General features: G+C 40.4%; 1 protein-coding gene across 4 annotated transcripts in view; it reads right to left on the reverse strand.

Annotated features, from left to right (window-relative positions):
- Positions 1 to 674: 674 nt before the first annotated feature.
- Positions 675 to 21,593, reverse strand: part of IGSF11 (immunoglobulin superfamily member 11) — a 131,029-nt gene continuing 110,110 nt past the window's right edge. For 2 of the 4 annotated variants that reach the window (XM_065942573.1, XM_065942575.1), the window contains exons 2-7: positions 18,274 to 18,437; positions 16,106 to 16,313; positions 13,414 to 13,569; positions 5,590 to 5,712; positions 4,404 to 4,554; positions 675 to 2,976 (exon numbers count right to left, since the gene is read on the reverse strand). In XM_065942573.1, coding sequence (XP_065798645.1) covers positions 2,517 to 2,976; positions 4,404 to 4,554; positions 5,590 to 5,712; positions 13,414 to 13,569; positions 16,106 to 16,313; positions 18,274 to 18,437 — 1,262 coding nt within the window. In that variant the 3' untranslated portion in view covers positions 675 to 2,516. Of the gene's footprint in view, positions 2,977 to 4,403; positions 4,555 to 5,589; positions 5,713 to 13,413; positions 13,570 to 16,105; positions 16,314 to 18,220; positions 18,438 to 21,593 lie in introns of those variants that run through there. The other 2 variants (XM_065942574.1, XM_065942576.1) reach the window with 2 other exon arrangements.

Here is a 21,593-nt window from a genome sequence, read left to right on the forward strand (position 1 = left end):
GTAAGAAACTCCCTTCAAATACAATAACAGTTATGTTGTAAGAGTTGTTAACCAGTTGCTAAGTCGTGTCCGACTCTTTGCAACCCCAACGACTGCAGCACACCAGGCTCCTCTTTCTTTCACCATCTCCCAGAGTTTTCTCAAATTCATGTCCATTGAGTCAGTGTCAAACTTCTAATGCTAAAGAATGGAGCTGGGCTTGCCTGGTGGCTCGGTGGTAAAGAATCTGTCTGCCAATGCAGGAGACACGGGTTCAATCCCTGGTCCAAGAAGATCCCACATGCCCCAGAGCAACAAAGCATCCAACTGTTGAGGCTGTGCTCTAGAGGCTGGGAGACACAACTACTGAGCCCATGTGTCACAACTACTGAAGCCTGTGCACCCTGAGCCCATGCTCTGCAACAAGAGAAGCCACAGCAACGAGAAGCCTGCACACCGAAAATAGAGAGTAGCCACCACACTCAGAAATTAGAGGAAAGCCCATGTAGCGGCAAAGATCTAGCACAGCCAGGGGGATAAAAAAAGAGTGGAGCTAGGTAATTTTTGGAATACTATAAGCTCATTAAAATTTAACAGAATGGAAAAATGCTTATAACATCAAGAGTACATTAAATACAAAATCATGCATCATTAGCATACAAGTAAAAACAATTTTTTATATGAATAAACTTTTATTGAATTTTAGATAATTAGAAAGAATAAAGAAATGCAAGATAAATGTTTTTGAAACAACATCTGACAGTATCATCTTTTTTGTCATTGGTATTTTCACTTTTCTTTATAAAAAGTATAGACATTCATTTATTTAAATTTTTACAAAGTCAAGAACCATCAAATGGAAAATATAAGTAATGCTAGAGTAAATTCAGCTTTTCATCAATGTTGGGATGGTTGCAGTGGTTAGGTTCAGAACTTAGCCCTCTTGGAAAAATAATGTATGCAGCAGCTGTTGGTTTCCATTATTCAAATAAGTCTTAACCAGGAGGCCACTTCCTGTGACGACTGTTCTTTCAGGAAAAGAGGGCAAAAAGCATAGTGGGATGACAGAATGAAAGACAATAAGGGGGAAAGAAAAGATGGCCTGATCGCATCACAGGGTCAGAGTCATAAAAGATTTAGGAAACAAATCTGGGACGAAACCATTCGTGTGTTGCTTAAAGTGGGATTAAGGCGAGACTGTCACCGGGACAAGCATGGCCAGATCTACAGAGCACACCCAGTGGCGAGTCTGTGGGTCGCCTGGTGGGCTCCAGGCTAGGTATGATCACAGGTCTCTTCACAGTGGTGCAAAACGCATTTGGGCAAAATTGCAACCCTGGGCTGTGACAAATACAGGGCAGAGCCTCCCAGGAGCCTATCTGAAGACATTCCTTTTGTCTCAGTCTTATCTCTTTTGCAAATCTAATCATTATGGAAACAAAAAGAAAAAACAAGACAAAGCAACTCCTGCCCTCCCTTTAACAACCTAGAAATCTGGACTTGGCAAACAAGGAAAACTCACCTCCCACAGTACAAAGGCATGGGGTGCTGCCCTCATTAAGAGCCGCCTGGCGTGACAGCAGGGAGACCTGGACGGCCCTGCCGACAGGCTGCCAGGAATTCCTCTCCACGCGCCTGCAGGACCTAGGTCTTTTATGAAGGGCCTCCTGCTGGGTTCAATCCACACATTCTCAATGAACATGGTGTTAACAGTAGTCTTTACTTTCCTAACCCAATGCCTCTCACTTATTTTCCTTAAAAAAAACCAACAGTTTTCTTTTTAAAAATATTTTCCCAGGAAATAAGGAACAGTAATTGTCATTGACCTACAACAGACCCCAGAAAAACATAGACAGGCAATAATCTGTCAATATAGCAGTACTCCAAATATGAAATTCATGGTCCAGGAAGAGATAAATAAATAAATATGACGGGGCTTCTCCAAGAAGTTTCTAGTTTTCACCCATTCCTCACTGACTTTTGTTGGTGTAAAAAGCTTTGATTCTATGATACAAGAGCCAGCCCTGTGAAGACCAACACTCGCCATTTATGCCACGTGGCCCCTACAGCGGGAGGGGATGGAGAGAGGCCAGACGATGCACAGGGGTGCTCAGCATGTTTTCTAAAGACACCTATCTTTTTAAATAATTTCATTATTTAAACTCCATGTGGCACTTTATTCTCTTGAAAAATTATTACGTTAGGCGTGAATTAAAAAAACAAGCCCGTCTGGACTGCAGATGGGTTTTCAGTGCTACTCTGCTCTTACACCTCCTTCCTTGGCTTGGCACATCTGTGAGATCCAGCTTTCTGAATGGAATCCTGAGACCGCTCGGGTGGGGGAACATGTCTTCATGCCGGAACATTCCAGTTCGGTTTACAAATCTTAGTGGCCAGGTCACAGCACGGCCTCCTCCTTTGTGCTTTTTACTAGAATCATTGTCAGGAAATTGTCCTTCCCAGCTCTGCCACCCCACCCTCCCCCTGGAATGAGGGCATCCTTAGCTTTTTTTCTGCACATGCCCTCCGCCGGCGTCCTATACCAGGGACCCGGCCCGACTCTGGGCTGGCACCATGACAGGGACAGCGCCGATGCGCTCCAGGGTGGCTTGGCTGACGGTGTAGGAGTGAGTGTGCAGCGACGGTACGGGCGGAGGCCGGGCCTTCCTGCTGACAGAACCATTGCTCTTGGACACGGCCTGCGGTGACGACCCTCTGCTGGCCGTCACTACCAGGGTCTTCTGCGGGGCTGGGGCCAGATGGCTGCCGTTGGCATAGATGGCTGGAATGCTGGCGTTGCCCGAGTGGAGGGAGAAGGACTGGCGCAAGTCACCAAAGTGGCTGAACGACTCCGTGTTTCTGTGCACTTTGGGGTTGCTGCTCCAGTAGCGGCTGTTGTAGGTATTGGAAGAGGTCAGTGTGTTGTTCTCCGAGGAGGAAATCTCCGTGTGAAATGCTTTGGCAGAAGAAGAACATTTGGGTGGAAGATCATCCTCTCTGAAAATGAACAAAAGTAAAGCTGTTGTCAGAACTTACTTGATGTCCACCCTACCCTTCTGCCCAGGACTCTCTTCTCATATTCAGGCTAACATGTCTATGAAATTCACCCCCTCAGGACAGACCACTTTCTCATGAAAGCAAACATGGCAAACACCAGGCCTCGGTGCTGACGCTCATTCCCTTTAAGACAATGCTTAAGAAAAATTCTCCCTCAGCCATCTCAGTCTCCAAGAGAAAAAAAAGTAGTATCAAATCTTCCAAAGACTATGTCTTCCAATGTAATTGAAATATTATATATACATGTGTATATATGTGTGTGTGTATAGATAGTGCTCTAAATAGGAAAATAGTCCATGAAGAAATCCACTGAGCTAGCTTCTATAAAATAGCTAGGAAACCATCCTATGGATATAGCAACTTCAAAAAACTAGTAGGGTTGGCTTGATTTGCATTTGGGGGTATGTGAGAAATCCCTGTGGTGTGCTGATGAGAGGTTTTTCCCATTAATCTTACACTGGGATGAAATCTGTCCAAACCCTTAAGAATTATAAGAGCCTAAGACAAGTTTTTAAGTTAATCTAAGATGCTAACTAATTCACTTAACATTTCTTGAGTACCAGGCATTTTATTAGATGTTTCATATGAAAAAAAAAAAAAAAGACAACTCTTTTACCCAAGACCAGAGTCTAAGTCAACTTATGTGAGAATGTGGTGCCTGGACTAGTCTTAGACCTGACCGAAGAATGTATTGAAGAGATGGATGAAGAGTAACGGGAAGTATGGTCCAGGAAGAGGGTGGGAGCTAAAGGAAAAGCCTCGAGGCACAAGGGAAGACAGACTAAACTGGAGCTGTGTATGTCATTTTTAATAAGGATACTGATGTGATGCCATCTAAGACCGAGCCTGAACCCCCAGACTCCCACAGTACACCAACGGTCACCTTTCTCTCAATATCATTTGACATTCTTTCCTGACGATGTTCACATTCTTGACTCAATTGTTTTCAACCAAGTCATGCTGGTTTGGTCTATGTGTACAGGTGGTGTTCTTTCTTGTTTATGAACTCATCATTTATAAATGCCAATATTAAATACACATTCTAAAGTAATTTTTCTACTATGGCAGCCACCTAATCCCACCCACCCTGAAGCTACGGGAGGAAATGAGGAGATTCTTCACTTGTGTCCTCCTCGTTGGGCACACGCTAGACTAGCCACTGCTTCCCATCCATGATCCAGTAAATAAAGCTGAGCAGTCAATGAGAAAGAGTGATGTAACATACAAGAAACGATCATTTGGCCACTTTAACTGTCTTGGTTAAAGTCATAATATTAGCAAACAAGCCTTAGCTGCCAAATAGAAATATAATAGAAACACAGACACTGGCTATACCAATGTCAGGATAAATTATCTGACACACAAACCTTATTTCATTAGGAATTTCTTCTTCCTCCTCCTCTTTATTTTTGCTTCTCCAGTAAAAGAATGCCCCTAAAATTAGTGCAATGCAAAAAATGATAATAACTGCACCAGTGCCAATGGCTCCAGCTATTAGTCCAATGCTCCTGGGCTGGGCTGCAAAATATATTTAAAGTATATTTAAAGAAAAAAAGGAGAGAGAGAGAGAGAGAAATAGAATATGCTCATACAACTTCATAAATAGTTAAGACTACCCAAGAATCTTCTTAAAATGCACAAAATTGCCTACAGTATTGCATCCATCTAAAGTTAAATCTTGCTTAACTTTCTGTATCCCCAGTGGCTAGGACTAAAACAACAGGCTCAGAAACACTTATTGAATGAATAAACATTTACACAACTCACAGCTGCAGGAGAGTCACCACCATAGCAGAGCAGGAAAAAGACCATACCTGACTACCTGTCTATGTGCCTGCATGCTGAGTCGCTTCTGTTGTGTCCAACTCTCTACAACCTATGGACTGTGGCCCACCAGACTACTCTGTCCATGGGATTCTCCAGGCAAGAATACTGCAGTGAACTGCCATGCCCCCATCCAGGGGATCTTCCCGACCCAAGGACTGAACCAGGTCATCTGCACTACAGGTGGATTCTTTACCACTGAACTACCCAGGAAGCCGACTACCTGCCTAACCTGCCCACAATGAACCCAGCAAGCAGTGGGATAACTTATCACCTCCTCTTAGTCAGATCATTCCCTTTTGCAGCTGGAATTCAAATAACCCAGGATTCTCAACTAGAGAAAAAACATCTGCACTACTTAGGTATGACCTGGGCACCCAACATTTTAGCAGACATAAGGGATTAGGAGAAAATACAAAAAGGTCTTGCCACGACCAGAAGGTAACTCCAAATTTTTATATGTCTCCAGCGCTACACAATCAGAACTGATTTGATTCTAATGATCCTGAGGAGAAGACATTTTTACCATAAAGAACAAGTCGTACTGCTGAGGCTGAAAAGTACACTAGTATATTTCTGTAACATTTTCACTAATGATTAAAATCAAAACAATTTCTATTTTCTCTTCAAATGACCTAAGTCTCATTACGCGAAACTCTTCATTCCCTGGTTTAATGAAGATCTTGGCATTTCAGAAACAGAGTGGACACCAGAATTTCACATACTTACGAGAAATGACCTGGAGATCCAAAAGACAGGTGCTGGTCCCAATGGCGTTAGAAGCCACACACTGGTACAAACCTGACGACAAGGCGCTGATATTCCGGATGGTGACTGTTCCCTGGACCTGGTCTGTCACAAAAATAACGGTCAAGTGAGGATTTTGGAAAGAAAACAGGAAAACAAAGAAATCAGCAAGAGGCTATAAAAAAAATGAACAGTGAAGACCTATCAATATTGTTTTTCTGGAGAGAGCTTTTGGTTTATGAATGTTAAAGACTAAATCATAAAATAAAGTTAAAGACCTAGAGCTACAGAAAAAAGTGAAATTAGTTGGTCAGTCATGTCTGACTCTTTGTGACCCCATGGACTGTTGCCCACCAGGCTCCTCTGTCCATGGGGTTCTCCATGCAAGAATAATGGAGTGGGTTGCCATGCCCTCCTCCAGGGGATCTCCAATCCAGGGAGCGAGCCTAGGTCTCCCACGTTGCAGGCAGATTCTTAATAGCTGACTACCAGGAAGAGCTACAAAGGACTGTCCTAAATAAGGGCAGTCTCACAGCCTAATCTGCAGATTAACGTGAGGTCCTAAAGGTGAGTAGCCTTCCCTGAGGAAATGTTGGCTAATGCCTGTTTTAGAGAATCTACGATCATAAATACTGAATTTTAATTCTGAGGAAATGCTATAATACAAAACTGAGGTTAAACCCATTATGCTAATATTTGCTTCATTCTTAATGGGGAAAATATCCACTCTGTGCTCCAAGGTGTAGACTGATACTCCCTTTCAATAATGATTATAACCATTCCTCAGTCCAGCTCCTCCACAAGGTGGACAGAGGTTTACTGGAGGCAATAGCAGTAAAGGAAGCGGAGAGGAACCTGGAGAAACGAAGGGAGAGGCTCGGACTGCAGTACAGGTCTGACCACCATGAAGGGGAGAGGAAAGAAAGGAGGGGGCGTTTTCAGACTGCATCACAATGTTGCTGAAGTTTCACCAGGCTGACGGGGAGTCCTGGACACAAAGTCACCTGTTCCAGGCATCTCGCTCCTTGCAGGAACAGGCCTGTATTAGCAGCCCCCCTGAGCCTGGTGACTGGCTGGGAGCAGTCCAGGCAAAGCCTGCCTGGCTGGGAAGCAGTGCTGGACGCTGGAGGAAGCTGCTGAGGCTGTCAGTCAGTCATGCTCCCCACAGCAGGAGCTCTCAGCAGGGCATGTTCAAGGTGATCACAATGATATTACAAAGAACTGTTTCAGGGCTTCACATTTCAGTCATTTATCAACATGAGGATAGTTTATTTATTCCTTATAAACAAAATGTAAATGATCTGATAAAAACCAAAGTTAATAGTTATTACTATGTGCCAAGTACTAGCTAAGCTTTTATACGCTATTATCCTTATCATTACAATCACTCTTAGAAGTAGTATTATTATTAATCCCATTGAACAGATAAGGAAACTGAGGCTTCAGAAAAGTAATAAGATTACACAACTGGGCAACAGGAATTACAGCTGGAAGGAGGGCTGTCTTACCTCTCAGTTCAGGGTTTCACTGCCTCCCTTAGGCAGAACATAACCATCCGTCACCTCAGCTCCTCAGAACAGCAGCACACAAGGAGAGGCTCCTGACTGCACGCTTCTGGCGCAAAGTCCACACTCCTCGGGCAACACCCGGGGCTCTCGCTACCCTGTGCTGACAACCCTGACATGAAACTAAGACTGACTTACCTAGTTCCTGCTGGCAATCTTCATAGATCAAAGGCAGAAGCAGAGTCATTGAAGAAATGAATATGTATTGAGCACCTTTCTGTGTACCAGTTAATTTCCGAGGATGGGGATACAATGATAAACCAGACAAATGCAGCCCTGTACTTTAATGAGACAAGTACTTTAATGAGACAGCAACAGCCCTCAGGGTTATCTCACTGCATTCTAACATAATACAGTGGGTAGTGTTAACAAGGACTGAAACATCAAACACACACGGAAATTAACATCAGTATACAGGCCAGGAAAAGGAGGGGGTTTTTTTTGTTTTGTTTTTGCTATTGCTTTTCAGTGGAAGAATTTAAATGATCCAACCCATACTATATAGATATTCTTACTAAATGGGTATCCTACTTAAGACATTTGAATTGTACTGTACACACCCAAGTCAATACACCTGGCAGTTATTTGGTTCACACTTGTATGTTATTTCCTTTTCCTTAAGAACACACAATTCTGATGGCTACCAATGTCTGGGCTTTTCAGTGAACTCAGAGAGTTGGGCCAGTCTGGAGGGAAACTTGTTTTCTCCTCCTCTATGTTCTATTTGATTTCCCAGGCTCTCATAAACATCTCTCCCATGTGTTTTCCAGCTCCCTGTATTCTCTAGTGCTGGAACTTACCCCATTTATTATAATTTCTTACCTACTTGTCTCATTAGGATAATGGACTGGGTTTTTCTTGTTTATCACGGTATCACCATCCTCAGAAATTACCCAGCACACGGAAAGTTATGCAACAAAGATATAAATGGACTATCTTCTCTTGAGTGTCTATTGTGTACCACATGCACTATACTAAGAGTTTTACATGTCTCTTTAATTTTACAAACCTTAAGTTTTATATTCTGTACTTTTCAAAAGTGAAAAGTTCAAAGTAGCTAGGCAATTGGTCCAAGATCACACAGTACACAAGTAACAACACATAAAATGAGGTCTGTCTGTGCCCAAAGCTCATAATCACCATATCCCTACTTGGCTTTCTAGTAAGATATTTAATACCATAATATTCTCTGGGGTACATTATAGGATATTTTCTAACTTTGCAATCAATGTCCCAATGCCATTAGTCTTAAACTAAGCCATCTGTGGAAATCCATCTTCAATACATTAACAAATGTCATCATTCAAGAAAACCATGATTTTTGGACCACTCAATCAGTCAGTCAGTTCGGCCGCTCAGTCATGTCCGACTCTTTGCGATCCCATGAATCGCAGCACGCCAGGCCTCCCTGTCCATCACAAACTCCTGGAGTTTACTCAAACTCATGTCCATCAAGTTGGTGATGCCATCCAGCCATCTCATCCTCTGTCATCCCCTTCTCCTCCTGCCCCCAATCCCTCCCAACATCAGGGTATTTTCCAATGAGTCAGCTCTTCGCATGAGGTGGCCAAGGTACTGGAGTTTCAGCTTCAGCATCAGTCCTTCCAATGAACAACCAGGACTGATCTCCTTTAGGATGGACTGGTTGGATCTCCTTGCAGTCCAAGGGACTCTCAAGAGTCTTCTCCAACACCACACTTCAAAAGCATCAAATCTTCGGCGCTCAGCTTTCTTCACAGTCCAACTCTCACATCCATACATGACTACTAGAAAAACCATAGCCTTGACTAGACGGACCTTTGTTGGAAAGTAATGTCTCTGCTTTTTAATATGCTCTCTAGGTTGGTCATAACTTTCCTTCCAAGGAGTAAGCATCTTTTAATTTCATGGCTGCAATCACCATCTGCAGTGATTTTGGAGCCCCCAAAAATAAAGTCTGACACTGTTTCCACTGTCTCCCCATCTATTTCCCATGAAGTGATGGGACCGGATGCCATGATTTTAGTTTTCTGAATGTTAAGCTTTAAGCCAACCTTTTCGCTCTCCTCTTTCACTTTCATCAAGAGGCTTTTTAGTTCCTCTTCACTTTCTGCCATAAGGGTAGTATCATCTGCATATCTAAGGTTATTGATATTTCTCCCAGCAATCTTGATTCCAGCTTGTGCTTCTTCCAGCCCAGCATTTCTCAGGATGTACTCTGTATATAAGTTAAATAAGCAGGGTGACAATATACAGCCTTGGCGTACTCCTTTCTCAATTTGGAACCAATCTGTTGTTCCATGTCCAGTTCTAACTGTTGCTTTCTGACCTGCATACAGGTTGCTCAAGAGGCAGGTCAGGTGGTCTGATAGTCCCATCTCTTTCAGAATTTTCCACAGTTTATTGTGATCCACACAGTCAAAGGCTTTAGCATAGTCAATAAAGCAGAAATAGATGTTTTTCTGGAACTCTCTTGCTTTTTCGATGATCCAGAGGATGCTGCCAATTTGATCTCTGGTTCCTCTGCCTTTTCTAAATCAGCTTGAACATCTGGAAGTTCTTGGTTCACGTATTGCTGAAGCCTGGCTTGGAGAATTTTGACCATTACTTTACTAGCATGTGAGATGAGTGCAATTGTGCGGAGGTTTGAGCATTCTTTGGCATTGCCTTTGTTAATGACTGGAATGAAAACTGACCTTTTCCAGTCCTGTGGCCACTGATGAGTTTTCCAAATTTGCTGGCATATTGAGTGCAGCACTTTCCCAGCATCATCTTTCAGGATTTGAAATAGCTCAACTGGAATTCCATCACCTCCACTAGCTTTGTTCACAGTGATGCTTTCCAAGGCCCACTTGACTTCACATTCCAGGATGTCTGGCTCTAGGTGAGTGATCACACCATTGTGATTTATCTGGGTCATGCAGATCTTTTTTGTACAGTTCTTCTATGTATTTTCGCCATCTCTTCTTAATATCTTCTGCTTCTGTTAGGTCCATACTATTTATCTCCTTTATCGAACCCATCTTTGCATGAAATGTTCCCTTGGTATCTCTGATTTTCTTGAAGAGATCTCTAGTCTTTCCCATTCTGTTGTCTTCCTCTTTTTCTTTGCATTGATCGCTGAGGAAGGCTTTCTAATCTCTCTTGGCTATTCTTTGGAACTCTGCATTCAAATGGGAATATCTTTCCTTTTCTTCTTTGCTTTTCGCTTCTCTTCTTTTCACAGCTATTTGTAGGGCCTCCTCAGACAACCATTTTGCCTTTTTGCATTTCTTTTCCATGGTGATGGTCTTGATCCCTGTCTCCTGTACAATGTCACGAACCTCCATCCATAGCCAATTAACAAAGTCGTGATCGTTTCAGGGGAAGAGCAATGTGACTCAGCCATACATATACATGTATCCATTCTCCCCCAAACTCCCCTCCCATCCAGGCTGCCACATAATATTAAGCAGAGTTCCCTGTGCTATACAGCAGGTCCTTGATGGTTATCCATTTTACATAGAGCTGTGTGTACTCGTCCATCCCACACTCCCTAATTATCCCGTCCCCATTCTTCCTCGCCCCTGCCTAGCAACCACTAAGTTTGTTCTCTGACTCCTCAGTCCCTTTCAGTCTAGGACAGTTGCCTGTGTCCTCATTCCCTGCTGGGTATTTCCTGGTGGCTGGACTCAGGTGATGCGCTTTGACAGAAACACTGAAGCAGCGATGCTGTGTCCTCAGTGCGTAAGACACGAGGCACACAACAGCAGTTTGTCACAACACTGGTTGTGTGGTTACAGTGGTGTCCACCAGGCCTCTCTGCTATAAAGTTACTAGTTACTCTTTGTGATTAGTAAGTTATTTGCGGGGAAATACTTTGGAACTAGTAAACATGTTTCTCATCAACGACAGCTCCTATTTTGACATTAGGGATGATTTTCTAACTGTCATTCCTTCTACCAACACTGGTAGCCATTCTAATGTAAGAAAAGGCTCTCCTTTCCCCCCCATTTATTTATGTCTATCAGCAGGGATTCAGGGATTCTCATTGTGTTCAGTGGATTACATTATTATTTCAATGTTCACACTGTCCCAGATTTGTCCCAGAAGGAGCTCCTTCAAGCTAGCTCCTATACAAGGACAGTTCTAATCCCCACACATTATGCTCTGTCACTACTCAGACTTCTGGGGTGCCCTCTTCTGGTGGCAGTTATTCTTTTCTCAGGAATGCATACTGAATTTATGTTAAGCAAATGTATACAGATTAGTAAAATAAATCTTCTAAAAGAATTCTAAGTTATTTTGAGATTATATGCTATTTTGTCTATTGTATTAATGCAGATATTAAGAGGTACATTTAATTAAAAATCAGACTCACTTAATGTGTATTATTATAATAGACAAAGTTATCCAAAGTTAAGTCTGACAACCAATCCAGAGTTGGAATTTACAAGACACATGCTGTCATCTTTGGCATTAATGTTCACTTTTACACCTCAAGTACCAAAGAATATGCAAGTTGCAAAGAAGATATCAAGAAATTTGACTAATATCTATTTATTCAGAAACAAGTAGGTATGGAAGGCTCTTTCTACAGATACTCACAGGTTACATACAACCATTTTTAAACTTTATTTGCAATTCCAAACTCAGACCAATATTTCAAAGAAATGCTATAAATCATAGAATCTTAATACTGATACAGAGGAGTTAGAGATGATACTGCTAAATCCCTTTATTTTACAAAAAGACAACACACACACAAAAAGGATAACACAGGCCCAAAGAGGTGAACTGTCATAGAAATAGTTACTATTTAGGACAATATAGGACTTGAATATAGTTTTCAGGATTTAAAGATAAGAGCTATTCTAAACATGCCACTTACAACATTAAGATTAATAAATCAGGCCACGAAAGAAAAAAAAAAGGCTATTTAGCCTCACTGTATGGTTAAAACATCTAGCAATAAAAAATCAGTAAGGAACAACAGCATTGTAGTAATCATTATTAGAATAACCCAGAAGTTATTATGGTGAAAAATTGGTTTTTAAAATAATACTGGGGTAGGTTAATTAAAAAGTGATGGGAAGATCCATTAATAATTTCTGTGGGAATTCTTAAAGGAAACTGAAATGCTCTTAAGAGGCTGGTGATCCTGGTTCTTTCATGTCCAACTTCACCATAGAACTTAGGACTTTCCTTCCCATGACAAGCATACACCATCAATATGATTCAAACTTATCAAGCATAACTAAGATTGTTTGGGACCTCCCCATTAATTGCCAGCTCCTTAAGATCTGTAAATCTTCCCTGAGGATGCTAGAAGAGATATGATCTGTATTAGAGATGATGTAACACACAAGATAGCAAAAATTTATCTCCTTGAAATAGAAATTATATATAATTATAGAATTTCCCTCATTTCATACATTTTCCTCAGTTTTCAAGGATGTTTACTTTAATATCAAATCTAAGCAGTTGGACTTACATGCAGTAAGCCCTCAATGATACTCATGCCTCCTCCATCTTTACCTCTCTGCTGTGATTAACTCCTTAATCTCCCATGATCTGAGGCCTTTTCCTGCTCTCTTTCCCATCTTCCTCCTCTAATTAGACTTGAGGCTGAAAAGGATGATTAACCCTCTCATAACTATGTGGATGTTTCTCATACTAACACAGGCAATTGTTTCTTAAGTAGAAAGTAGATTCTCAGTTACAAACTTCAAGGATTATTTTACAGTTAGCAATTCAAAGAAACTACCAATTAGCTATTTTAAATCTTCACCACAAAGAAACAGAATTTCCATATATAGTTACCACTGGATAAGATACATTTTATAAAGTCAGCAATGAGAAGATGAAAGAAAATAGTTTTATTCTCTTTAGAGCTGAAAACACAAAACAATCCTGATAGCTTTTCAGCAGTTACAAATACAGTGTGTTCTTTGGATGTCAGGGCGATCTGGTTGCGACATCTGTCACCCCATTGATCGCCAGGGTTGATTCAGCTGATCTGGCTGGCTAGGCGGGTGTCCCCTTCCTCCCTCACCGCTCCATGTGCGTCCCTCCCGGAGCTGCGCGCTCGGTCGAAGAGGACGACCATCCCCGATAGAGGAGGACCGGTCTTCAGTCAAGGGTATACGAGCAGCTGTGCTCCCCTGCTAGAACCTCCAAACAAGCTCTCAAAATCTATTAAAGTTAATTACTTTGTGAATCACCTGTGAATTGAAATTTTCCATGATAATGAATTAAATGGACAAAGCAACACCATACATACCCTGAGTCGCTGTTGGAGGTAGTTTGAGGGTATTGTCTAACTTCTCCCAAAGGTAAGTTGGTCGAGGAATGCCTTCCTCTGAGCTACAGAGCAGGATGACATCGCTGCCGATATCCTGTGACCCTTGGATTTGGCAGTGTGGGGCAGAAGGGGGAACTGTAACAGGAAGAGTAAGTAACAGAGGACACATTTACCATGAGCCAGAGGATGACAGAAGACACATCAACATTCAGCACACTGGAAGCTCAGAGGGCACTGTTGGGGAGCACATACCAGAAGACCTCCTCGTGAGCAAGGCCAGTGAATGGTGTCTACTGTTCACAGGACTTGGTCACGAGTGCAGGGGCGACAGCTTCAGCTGGCAGGGAGCAAGTATGTAAAAAGGGCAACAGCTTCTGATTACATTTTCAAGATACCTTATGGTTTTAGTTTAACTTGTTTTATTCTTCCAAAGATCTGTACCCAAATTATTTTTAAAATCCTCTGTCAACCTATTGCTTTTAAAAGCATTACTGAATTCACACAAGTTCACAGCGGCATTATTCACAATAGTTAAAAGGTAGAAATAACCCAAGTGTCTATAGATAGATGGGTGAACAAAATATAGTATGGACATACAGTGGAGTATTATTTAGCCTTGATAAGTAAGGAAATTCTGACACAGGCTACAACATGGAGGTAGCTGGAGAATATAATGTTAAGTGAAAAAATTCAGTTATAAAAAGACAAATAATGTATGACTCCACTTATATGCGGTCCCTAGGGTACTCAAATTCACAGAAAAAGAAAACAGAACAGTGACTTCCAGCAGCTGAGGGGACACAAAAATGTCATTTAATGGGTGGAGTTTTATCTTTGCAAGTTGAAGAAAGTTCTGGAGATTAGTCCAAACACCACTGAATTGCTCACTTAAAAACTGGCTAAGATGGTAAATTTCTGTTATATTTTACCATAATTAAAAATTTTTAATTATTTATGAAAGAGCCCATTTGTAAAGAAGATATTTCAAGGAATAGTACTCACTTACCCTGCCAGCTACTCTTTGCTAAAACCACCTTAACATTGGTCTTAACTCTACTTAAGAACACAGTTAACTCTACTAACAAAACCAGACACACTAACTTTATACCAACTTCTATTCTATAGTAGGGGGAGTTAGAATGAGGTTCAAGTATATCTACTACTTGATAGTAACACATGGACATTTTATTATCATTAAGAAAGATAAGGACACAAAGGATGTGAAACACAAACTTTTCCAAGAAAGAACACTAAAGGAAGAAGGTGGTAGTTTTATAGTAAAAAACACTGGTATCCCCAAGTGACTCAACAGTGGAAGGGAAAAGGGGGAGCATGTGCCAAGAAATCCTGGAGTCGATTCTGAGACCTGAGTAGGATGGAGGACAGTCCAGAGCATCAGCCTTCTCTAAGTACTTCTCAGTCTCCCCAAAAGAGCTCAATGTAGCCACTTCTACCACAAACATCCATTTATGAGGCAGCACTTTATCTCAGAAGCAGCAGAACTGAGAAATAAAACATGTTTAGGATGAAGTTAATTTAGCAAAGATAAATTAAGTCTACCTGCATGGTATAATGGAAAGAATACTGGTTTGAGCAAAGAGATCTACATTTTAATCTGAGCTTTACTGTCATTCAAAGTCTACATAACCTTGATGTTGGTGGCTGTTGGTGGTTTAGTTAATAAGTCGTGTTCAACTCTTGCAACTCCATGGACCACCATGCTCCTCTGTTCATGGGATTTACCAAACAAGAATACTGGAGTGAGTAGCCATGTCCTTCTCCAGGGGATCTTCCCGACCCAAGGATCAAACCCAGGTCTCCCGTGTTGCAGGCAGATTCCTTACCAACTGAGCCACCAGGGAAAACCACATAACCTTGGAAAAGGCTCTAAATCTATTTGGTCTCAGTATTAAGACTGAGTTGATCATATAATTTATCATCCAAACAATGATAGTTTTGAAAGTAAAAGGAGGTATTATTAAAATTCTGCCAGAACAAGAGTTAAAGCTTAGAAGAGTTGTGGGCCTATTTAGCATCACATAAATAGTAAGTAGTAGCAAATTTATTCTCATGTGTTCGAAGCTCCCTGCTCCCTACACGTTATCAAACATCCATGATTTAATTTGCATCCAACAATGTCTTATCCTATAAAAGCTTGGGCTTCCCAGGTAGCACCAATGGTAAAGAACCCGCCTGCCAATGCAGGAGATACAAGAGACATGGGTTCAATCCCTGGGTTGGGAATATCAAATGGAGGAGGGCATGGCAACCAACTCCAGTATTCTTGCATGAAGAATCTGATGGGTAGAGGAGCCTGGTGCTACAGTCCACAGGGTTGCAAAGAGTAGGACATGACTGAAGTGACTGGGCACACACAAAAAAGCTTAGGAAAAGTGAGGGGCTACTTTTGATGGTATTTTTACTGCCTTTCTCCACCTTCAGGAAAAGTCATTTAAGAAGTAAGCTTTTGAGAACCACCTGAAATGGAGTAATGGGTGCAGAGACTATATGAAGAAGCACAGAGAAGCAGAGTCCAGATGTGGCTACAAGGAGAGAGGACAGGAAAAAGACACAGCAGTCAGAGTCTGCAGAAGAAATGGCAGAAGTAAATGTGCCTGGGAGTAAATTTGCAAGTAAAGCCAGAGTACCTGGAACATGCCCTGTCACTCACCCAAAACTGTGAGACCAGTGACCCCAATATTCCGGCCACCTCTATCTGGAAGGTTGTTAACCAAACACTGGTAGGTGCCTGTATCTGACAGCTGAGTGTTGTTAATGAAGATGGAGACATTGGTGGCTGGCATGGTGCCTGTAAATCCTACCCGACCATGGAATCGGGGGGCACCATCAAACATCTGTCCACCTTGATAGAGAATGACCTGCAAAGGAAAGCAAAAGAAATCATTTGGCCAATGCATCTCCTTTTAAACACATAACAGGAACTATACAGTAAAGAGCAGACTATACCAAACATCGGAAAATTTTATTTCTAATCTTAAAGTTGTCACCAACTTTTTACTATAGCACCTATTTGTAGGTATCCAGGGGTTTTAAATTCCTACATACCAAACTGGAACAACACTGTATCTTTAGCTAACTCATCAGAATATATAAAGTGCATTTTATGATACCTTACTTTTGGTCCATAAATATTTTTACCAGTTCAAAAAATTAATTTCAAAATAAAAAGTTAAACTAGCACTGACATTCTCATGCTTACTAGGTCACAAAATGATAAGATCAAGTTATAGACTGGATATAAATGAATGTCAAAAAAGGGAAGAAGAGTTACAATCCATGACTGCTTTTCTTATGTCAATTTATTTATTAAAGCCAACTATTCTGGTGATTGCAGCCATGAAATTAAAAGACGCTTACTCCTTGGAAGGAAAGTCATGACCAACCTAGACAGCATATTAAAAAGCAGACACATTACTTTGCCAACAAAGGTCTGTCTGGTCAAGGCTATGGTTTTTTCCAGTGGTCATGTATGGATGTGAGAGTTGACCTGTGAGGAAAGCTGAGCACCAAAAAATTGATGCTTTTGAACTATGGTGTTGGAGAAGACTCTTGAGAGTCCCTTGGACTGCAAGGAGATCCAACCAGTCCATCCTGAAGGAGATCAGTCCCAGGTGTTCATTGGAAGGATTGATGCTGAAGCTGAAACTCTAGTACTTTGGCCACCTGATGCAAAGAACTGACCCATTGGAAAAGACCCTGATGTTGGGAGGGATTGGGGGCAGGAGGAGAAGAGGACGACAGAGGATGAGATGACTGCATGGCATCACCGACTAGGCATGAGTTTGAATAAACGCTGGGAGTTGGTGATGGACAGGGAGGCCTGGCATGCTGCGATTCATGGGGTCACAAAGAGTTGGACACGACTGAGTGACTGAACTGAACTGAACTGAATTCATGACAGAGGACTCAGAATGAAGTTTCAAAAAGGCTCTTTAGGCTGACAGTGAGGTACCTGGTTTTATCCAAGCTCTACCTGTAAATATTTGCAAGTCTTTCCTTGCCTCTATCATTGACTCCTCAAATGATGAGGTTGAACAAAATGATCTCAGTCTAATTATAAAAGGCCCATGGACAAAAGAACTAGAAGAAGTTACTGTCAAACACATATATTTAATTTTCCTATCAGAAAACTTGGCTTATCAAATATTTTTAGGCAGTAAAAATTCTACTGAAGCAGAAAAACTTCATAACAGAAATAAGTTAACTTTGGGAAGGAAAGGTATAGTCATGGTCACGATTCACTAATTTTCTGAGCATTATTTTCTGTAATGGGTATCACATGTAATGGGGTCTTTTACCTGTAACTGATATAGCTTATGAGGTAGTAGCTTCTATTTGAACATCTTGGAAGATGACTAGTGTGCCTGGCTTTATTTTAAAATACTTCTGCAATTAACCAAATAAATCAAGCATTATTAATACTATCTAAAGTTACTTCCTTAATAGTATTATCACTACCTTTAAAAAGTACTTGCTCATCCACCTATGTCAGTGCCAGTCCCCTCCTGTCAAAATATACCTTTCTTTTACTGTCTCAGTATTTCCTATCAACAATGTCTTCTGATAAGATTCCAGATTCCTACATATTCCTCAGAAGGATCCTCTTGACATGTCTTAATTTTTTTTAAAGTCTTTCACAAAGAGGATAGCTTCTTTTGATAGTTGGCTAACAATGTAGGACTAGGACTTAAAACAGCACAGGCATACTGAAAGTATGACCTTATTCTAGAAATCAAATATGTATTCAAGACACTTTCCTACCCACCTCTTATAAAAAGATTAAAATCTCAGTGGCAGCACAGGATGGAACAGAAGTACCTGCTCAGGCTGGTTTGCGTTGGAGAGAGGAATGACCATCCAAATGACATTGAGGTTAATGAGGGCGGCGCTGGTGGTGAACGTACAGGGCAGGACTGCTGTCTGACCCCGGGCAACCTGAACACTCCCAGGGCTCTCGGAGACTTCCAGGGAAGCCGCAACACCTAGAGAAGCAGGAACAGGAGGTCATGTGATAGGCCAAATCCCTTCAGAGAGAGCTTGTGTTTTATATTATCAGTAATGTAGACAGACTGCCATGACAGTACTTATTAAACATCTACTGGCCATTCACTAAGTCAAAGTAATAAAAATTGGTCATCCCTTTACTTCTTAGAAACTATAAATAAAAATTTTAGAGGCTACTGATTTATAAAACACTATCTTATTTTTGCCAGATTCGAATACAAACTGGGAAAAATTAACCGAAAGCAGTTGAGCAAAGTTTTAATGGTGATGAGGGATGAGACATAGACTGAAAATATTTTAAAGCATCATTGCACAACACTGTAAATTCACAAAATATGTCCAGGATCTATACCCTGAAAACTATAAAATTCAATGAAAGAAATTTTAAAAAAAAGACTAAAAAATAAATAAATAAATAAAAATAAAAAAAGACTAAATAAAAGGACAGATATGCAACCCTCATGAGTTGGAAGATTCAGTATTGTCAGACACCAATCCTACCCTAACTGGTCTACAGATAGAGAGTAAAACCAATAAAAATTGAAGCAGACTTCCTGTGGATACTAATTATAAAACACATGAAAAGGCAAAGAACTAGAATAGCCAAAAGAATACCAAAAAAGAAGAAGAAATTTGGAAAAGTTACACTATCTGATTTCAAAATTTGCTATAAATTGGCCATAGCAATCAAGACAGTGCAGTACTGGCATAAGAACAGATTCCCAGACAAATGGCACAGGATTGACAGTTCTGAAATAAACCCTGTATTTATGATCAAATGCTTTCAACAGAGGCAGAAGACAATTAAATGGGAAAAAATAGTCCTTTCAACAAATCATACTGGAACAGTTCAATATTAATATGCAAAAAGTTTAACTCAGACCTTACGTCACCACATACACAAAAATCAATTCAAAAATATATCATAAACCTGAATGAAAGCATTAAAGCTATAAAACTTCTAGACATAAATATAGGAGAAAATTTTTGTGGCCTTGGGTTAGTCAAAGAGGTCTTAGATGTGTCACCAGGACCATAAATCATAAAAGAAAACAATAATCTAGACTTCACTAAAATTTTTTAAAAGTTTGTACTTCAAAAGGTTTAATTAAGAAGATAAAAAAATCAAAGTATAGACTGGGAAACATATCTGTAAACTACACCCCTGACAAAGGATTTGTCTATAGCATATAAAGAACTATTACAGCTCAACAGTAAGACAGCCTAATATTAAAATGGGCAAAAATCTGAGTAAGTATTTTAACAAAGGTAATTAGTAAACACATGGAAAGATGCTCACTAGGAAACGGCAAACTGAAACCATAATAAGGCTATCACACAGCCACTGGAACGGCTATAATCCAGACAATATGAAACACTGATGAGGGTATACAGAACTGGAATCCTCCTCATTTACTGCTACTGGGAATGTAAAATGGTACAATAACTTCAGAAAATAGTTTCAGTTCCTTAAAAAAATTTAACATAGACATGGAGTAAACTTACCATACAACCCAGAAATTTCATTCCTAGGAATCTACCGAAGTAGATTGAAAATGAAAATATATGTCCATGCAAAGACTATGAACGCTTATAACAGCATTATTGATCTCATACTTGTGAATGGAAAAAATATAAATATCCATTAGCTGATGAATAAACAAAACGTGGTATATCCATACAATGAAATACTATGCATAAATAAAATGCAACAAGTTACTAATACATGTTACAACATGGATGAGCCTCTCAAAAAAATTTTGCTAAGTAAAAGGACCCCAGATTCAAAAGCCTCAGTTCAGTTCAGTTCAGTCACTCAGTCGTGTCCAACTCTTTATATATACTGTACTATTCCACTAATACGAAAAGTTCAGAAAAGGCAAATCCATAGTGAGAAGAGGCAAATCAGTGGCTTGGCTGCACGGACTAGAGAGAAAGGAAAAGAGACTGATGCAAATAGGTTCAACGGAACTTTCCAGGGCAATGGAAAACTAAAACTGATTTATTCTGATAGCTGTGTAACCCTACAAGTCTACTAAAAATAACTTAATTTTATATTTTAAATGGGTGAGTTCTTTGTAGTATAAATTATACCCCAGTATCGTTATTAAAATTTTAAAAAAGGAAACAGTAACTTACCAGAGCTAATTCCTGGCAAGTCAAAATCAACTGTTATCTCTTCTGAAAAGAATGCCTGCCCCCTGGGACTGTAGAACAGTATGGGAATAACAGGAGGTTAAGTGAGAGGAATCTAACAAAGAAATTATTCTATGAAAAATACATTATGTCCATGGCAGTATCTCAAACTGTTTTATTTTGAAGTGATATTATCTCAGTTCTCCCAAAAAAGTAACAAAATAACATACTTCTATGATTATAATTAGTATAAAAAATAAATGTTCATAGCATCTTTATTCTATAAAACTTCCTGTTCTTCACATATAGTCTGATGAAACTGGGGAGTTAAATTTGCAGGATAAAATGTTTCATAAAATGAGCCATCTGTGGTAGAATATAAAGCACTTGATAACATCAGGAAAAGTTTTTAAGTTAAATAACTTTAGGGAAAGTCTCTCAATTTTAAAAAGGAAAATTGAAAGAACCTAAGAGGCAAACAGCAAAGGTCATTTGATCACAGAACAGGCAATGGCAGGAAAAAGCCACCTCCTGGGTAGAAATAGGTAAAGGGAGGGTATTTGTTCCAATGATTATTATAAATGTAGTGGAGATGTTTTTAAAAGTAAGTGTGGGTGCTCCCCTGGCGGCTCAGTGGTAAAGAATTGGTTTGCCAATACAGAAGACACAAGTTCAATCTCTAGTCCAGGAAGATCCCTCATGCCACAGAGCAACAAAGCTCATGCATCACAACTAGTGAGCATGTGCTCTAGAGCCTGAGAGCTGTAACTACTCAGCCCAAATGCACTAAAGCCCATGCTCCACAAGAGAAACCGCTGCCATGAGAAGTCCACACACCACAACTAGAGAGCAGCCTCCACTCACCACAACTAGAGAAAAGCCTGTGCAGCAATGAAGAACCGGCAAAGCCAAAAATAGATAAATAAATAAAATAAAATAAAAATTTTAAAGTAACTGTGGACAGCAAGCTGGCACAAAACCTCCATCACTTCATTCTT

Source organism: Muntiacus reevesi, chromosome 8 (genome assembly GCF_963930625.1).
Source record: "Muntiacus reevesi chromosome 8, mMunRee1.1, whole genome shotgun sequence".
Taxonomy (NCBI): Eukaryota; Metazoa; Chordata; class Mammalia; order Artiodactyla; family Cervidae; genus Muntiacus; species Muntiacus reevesi.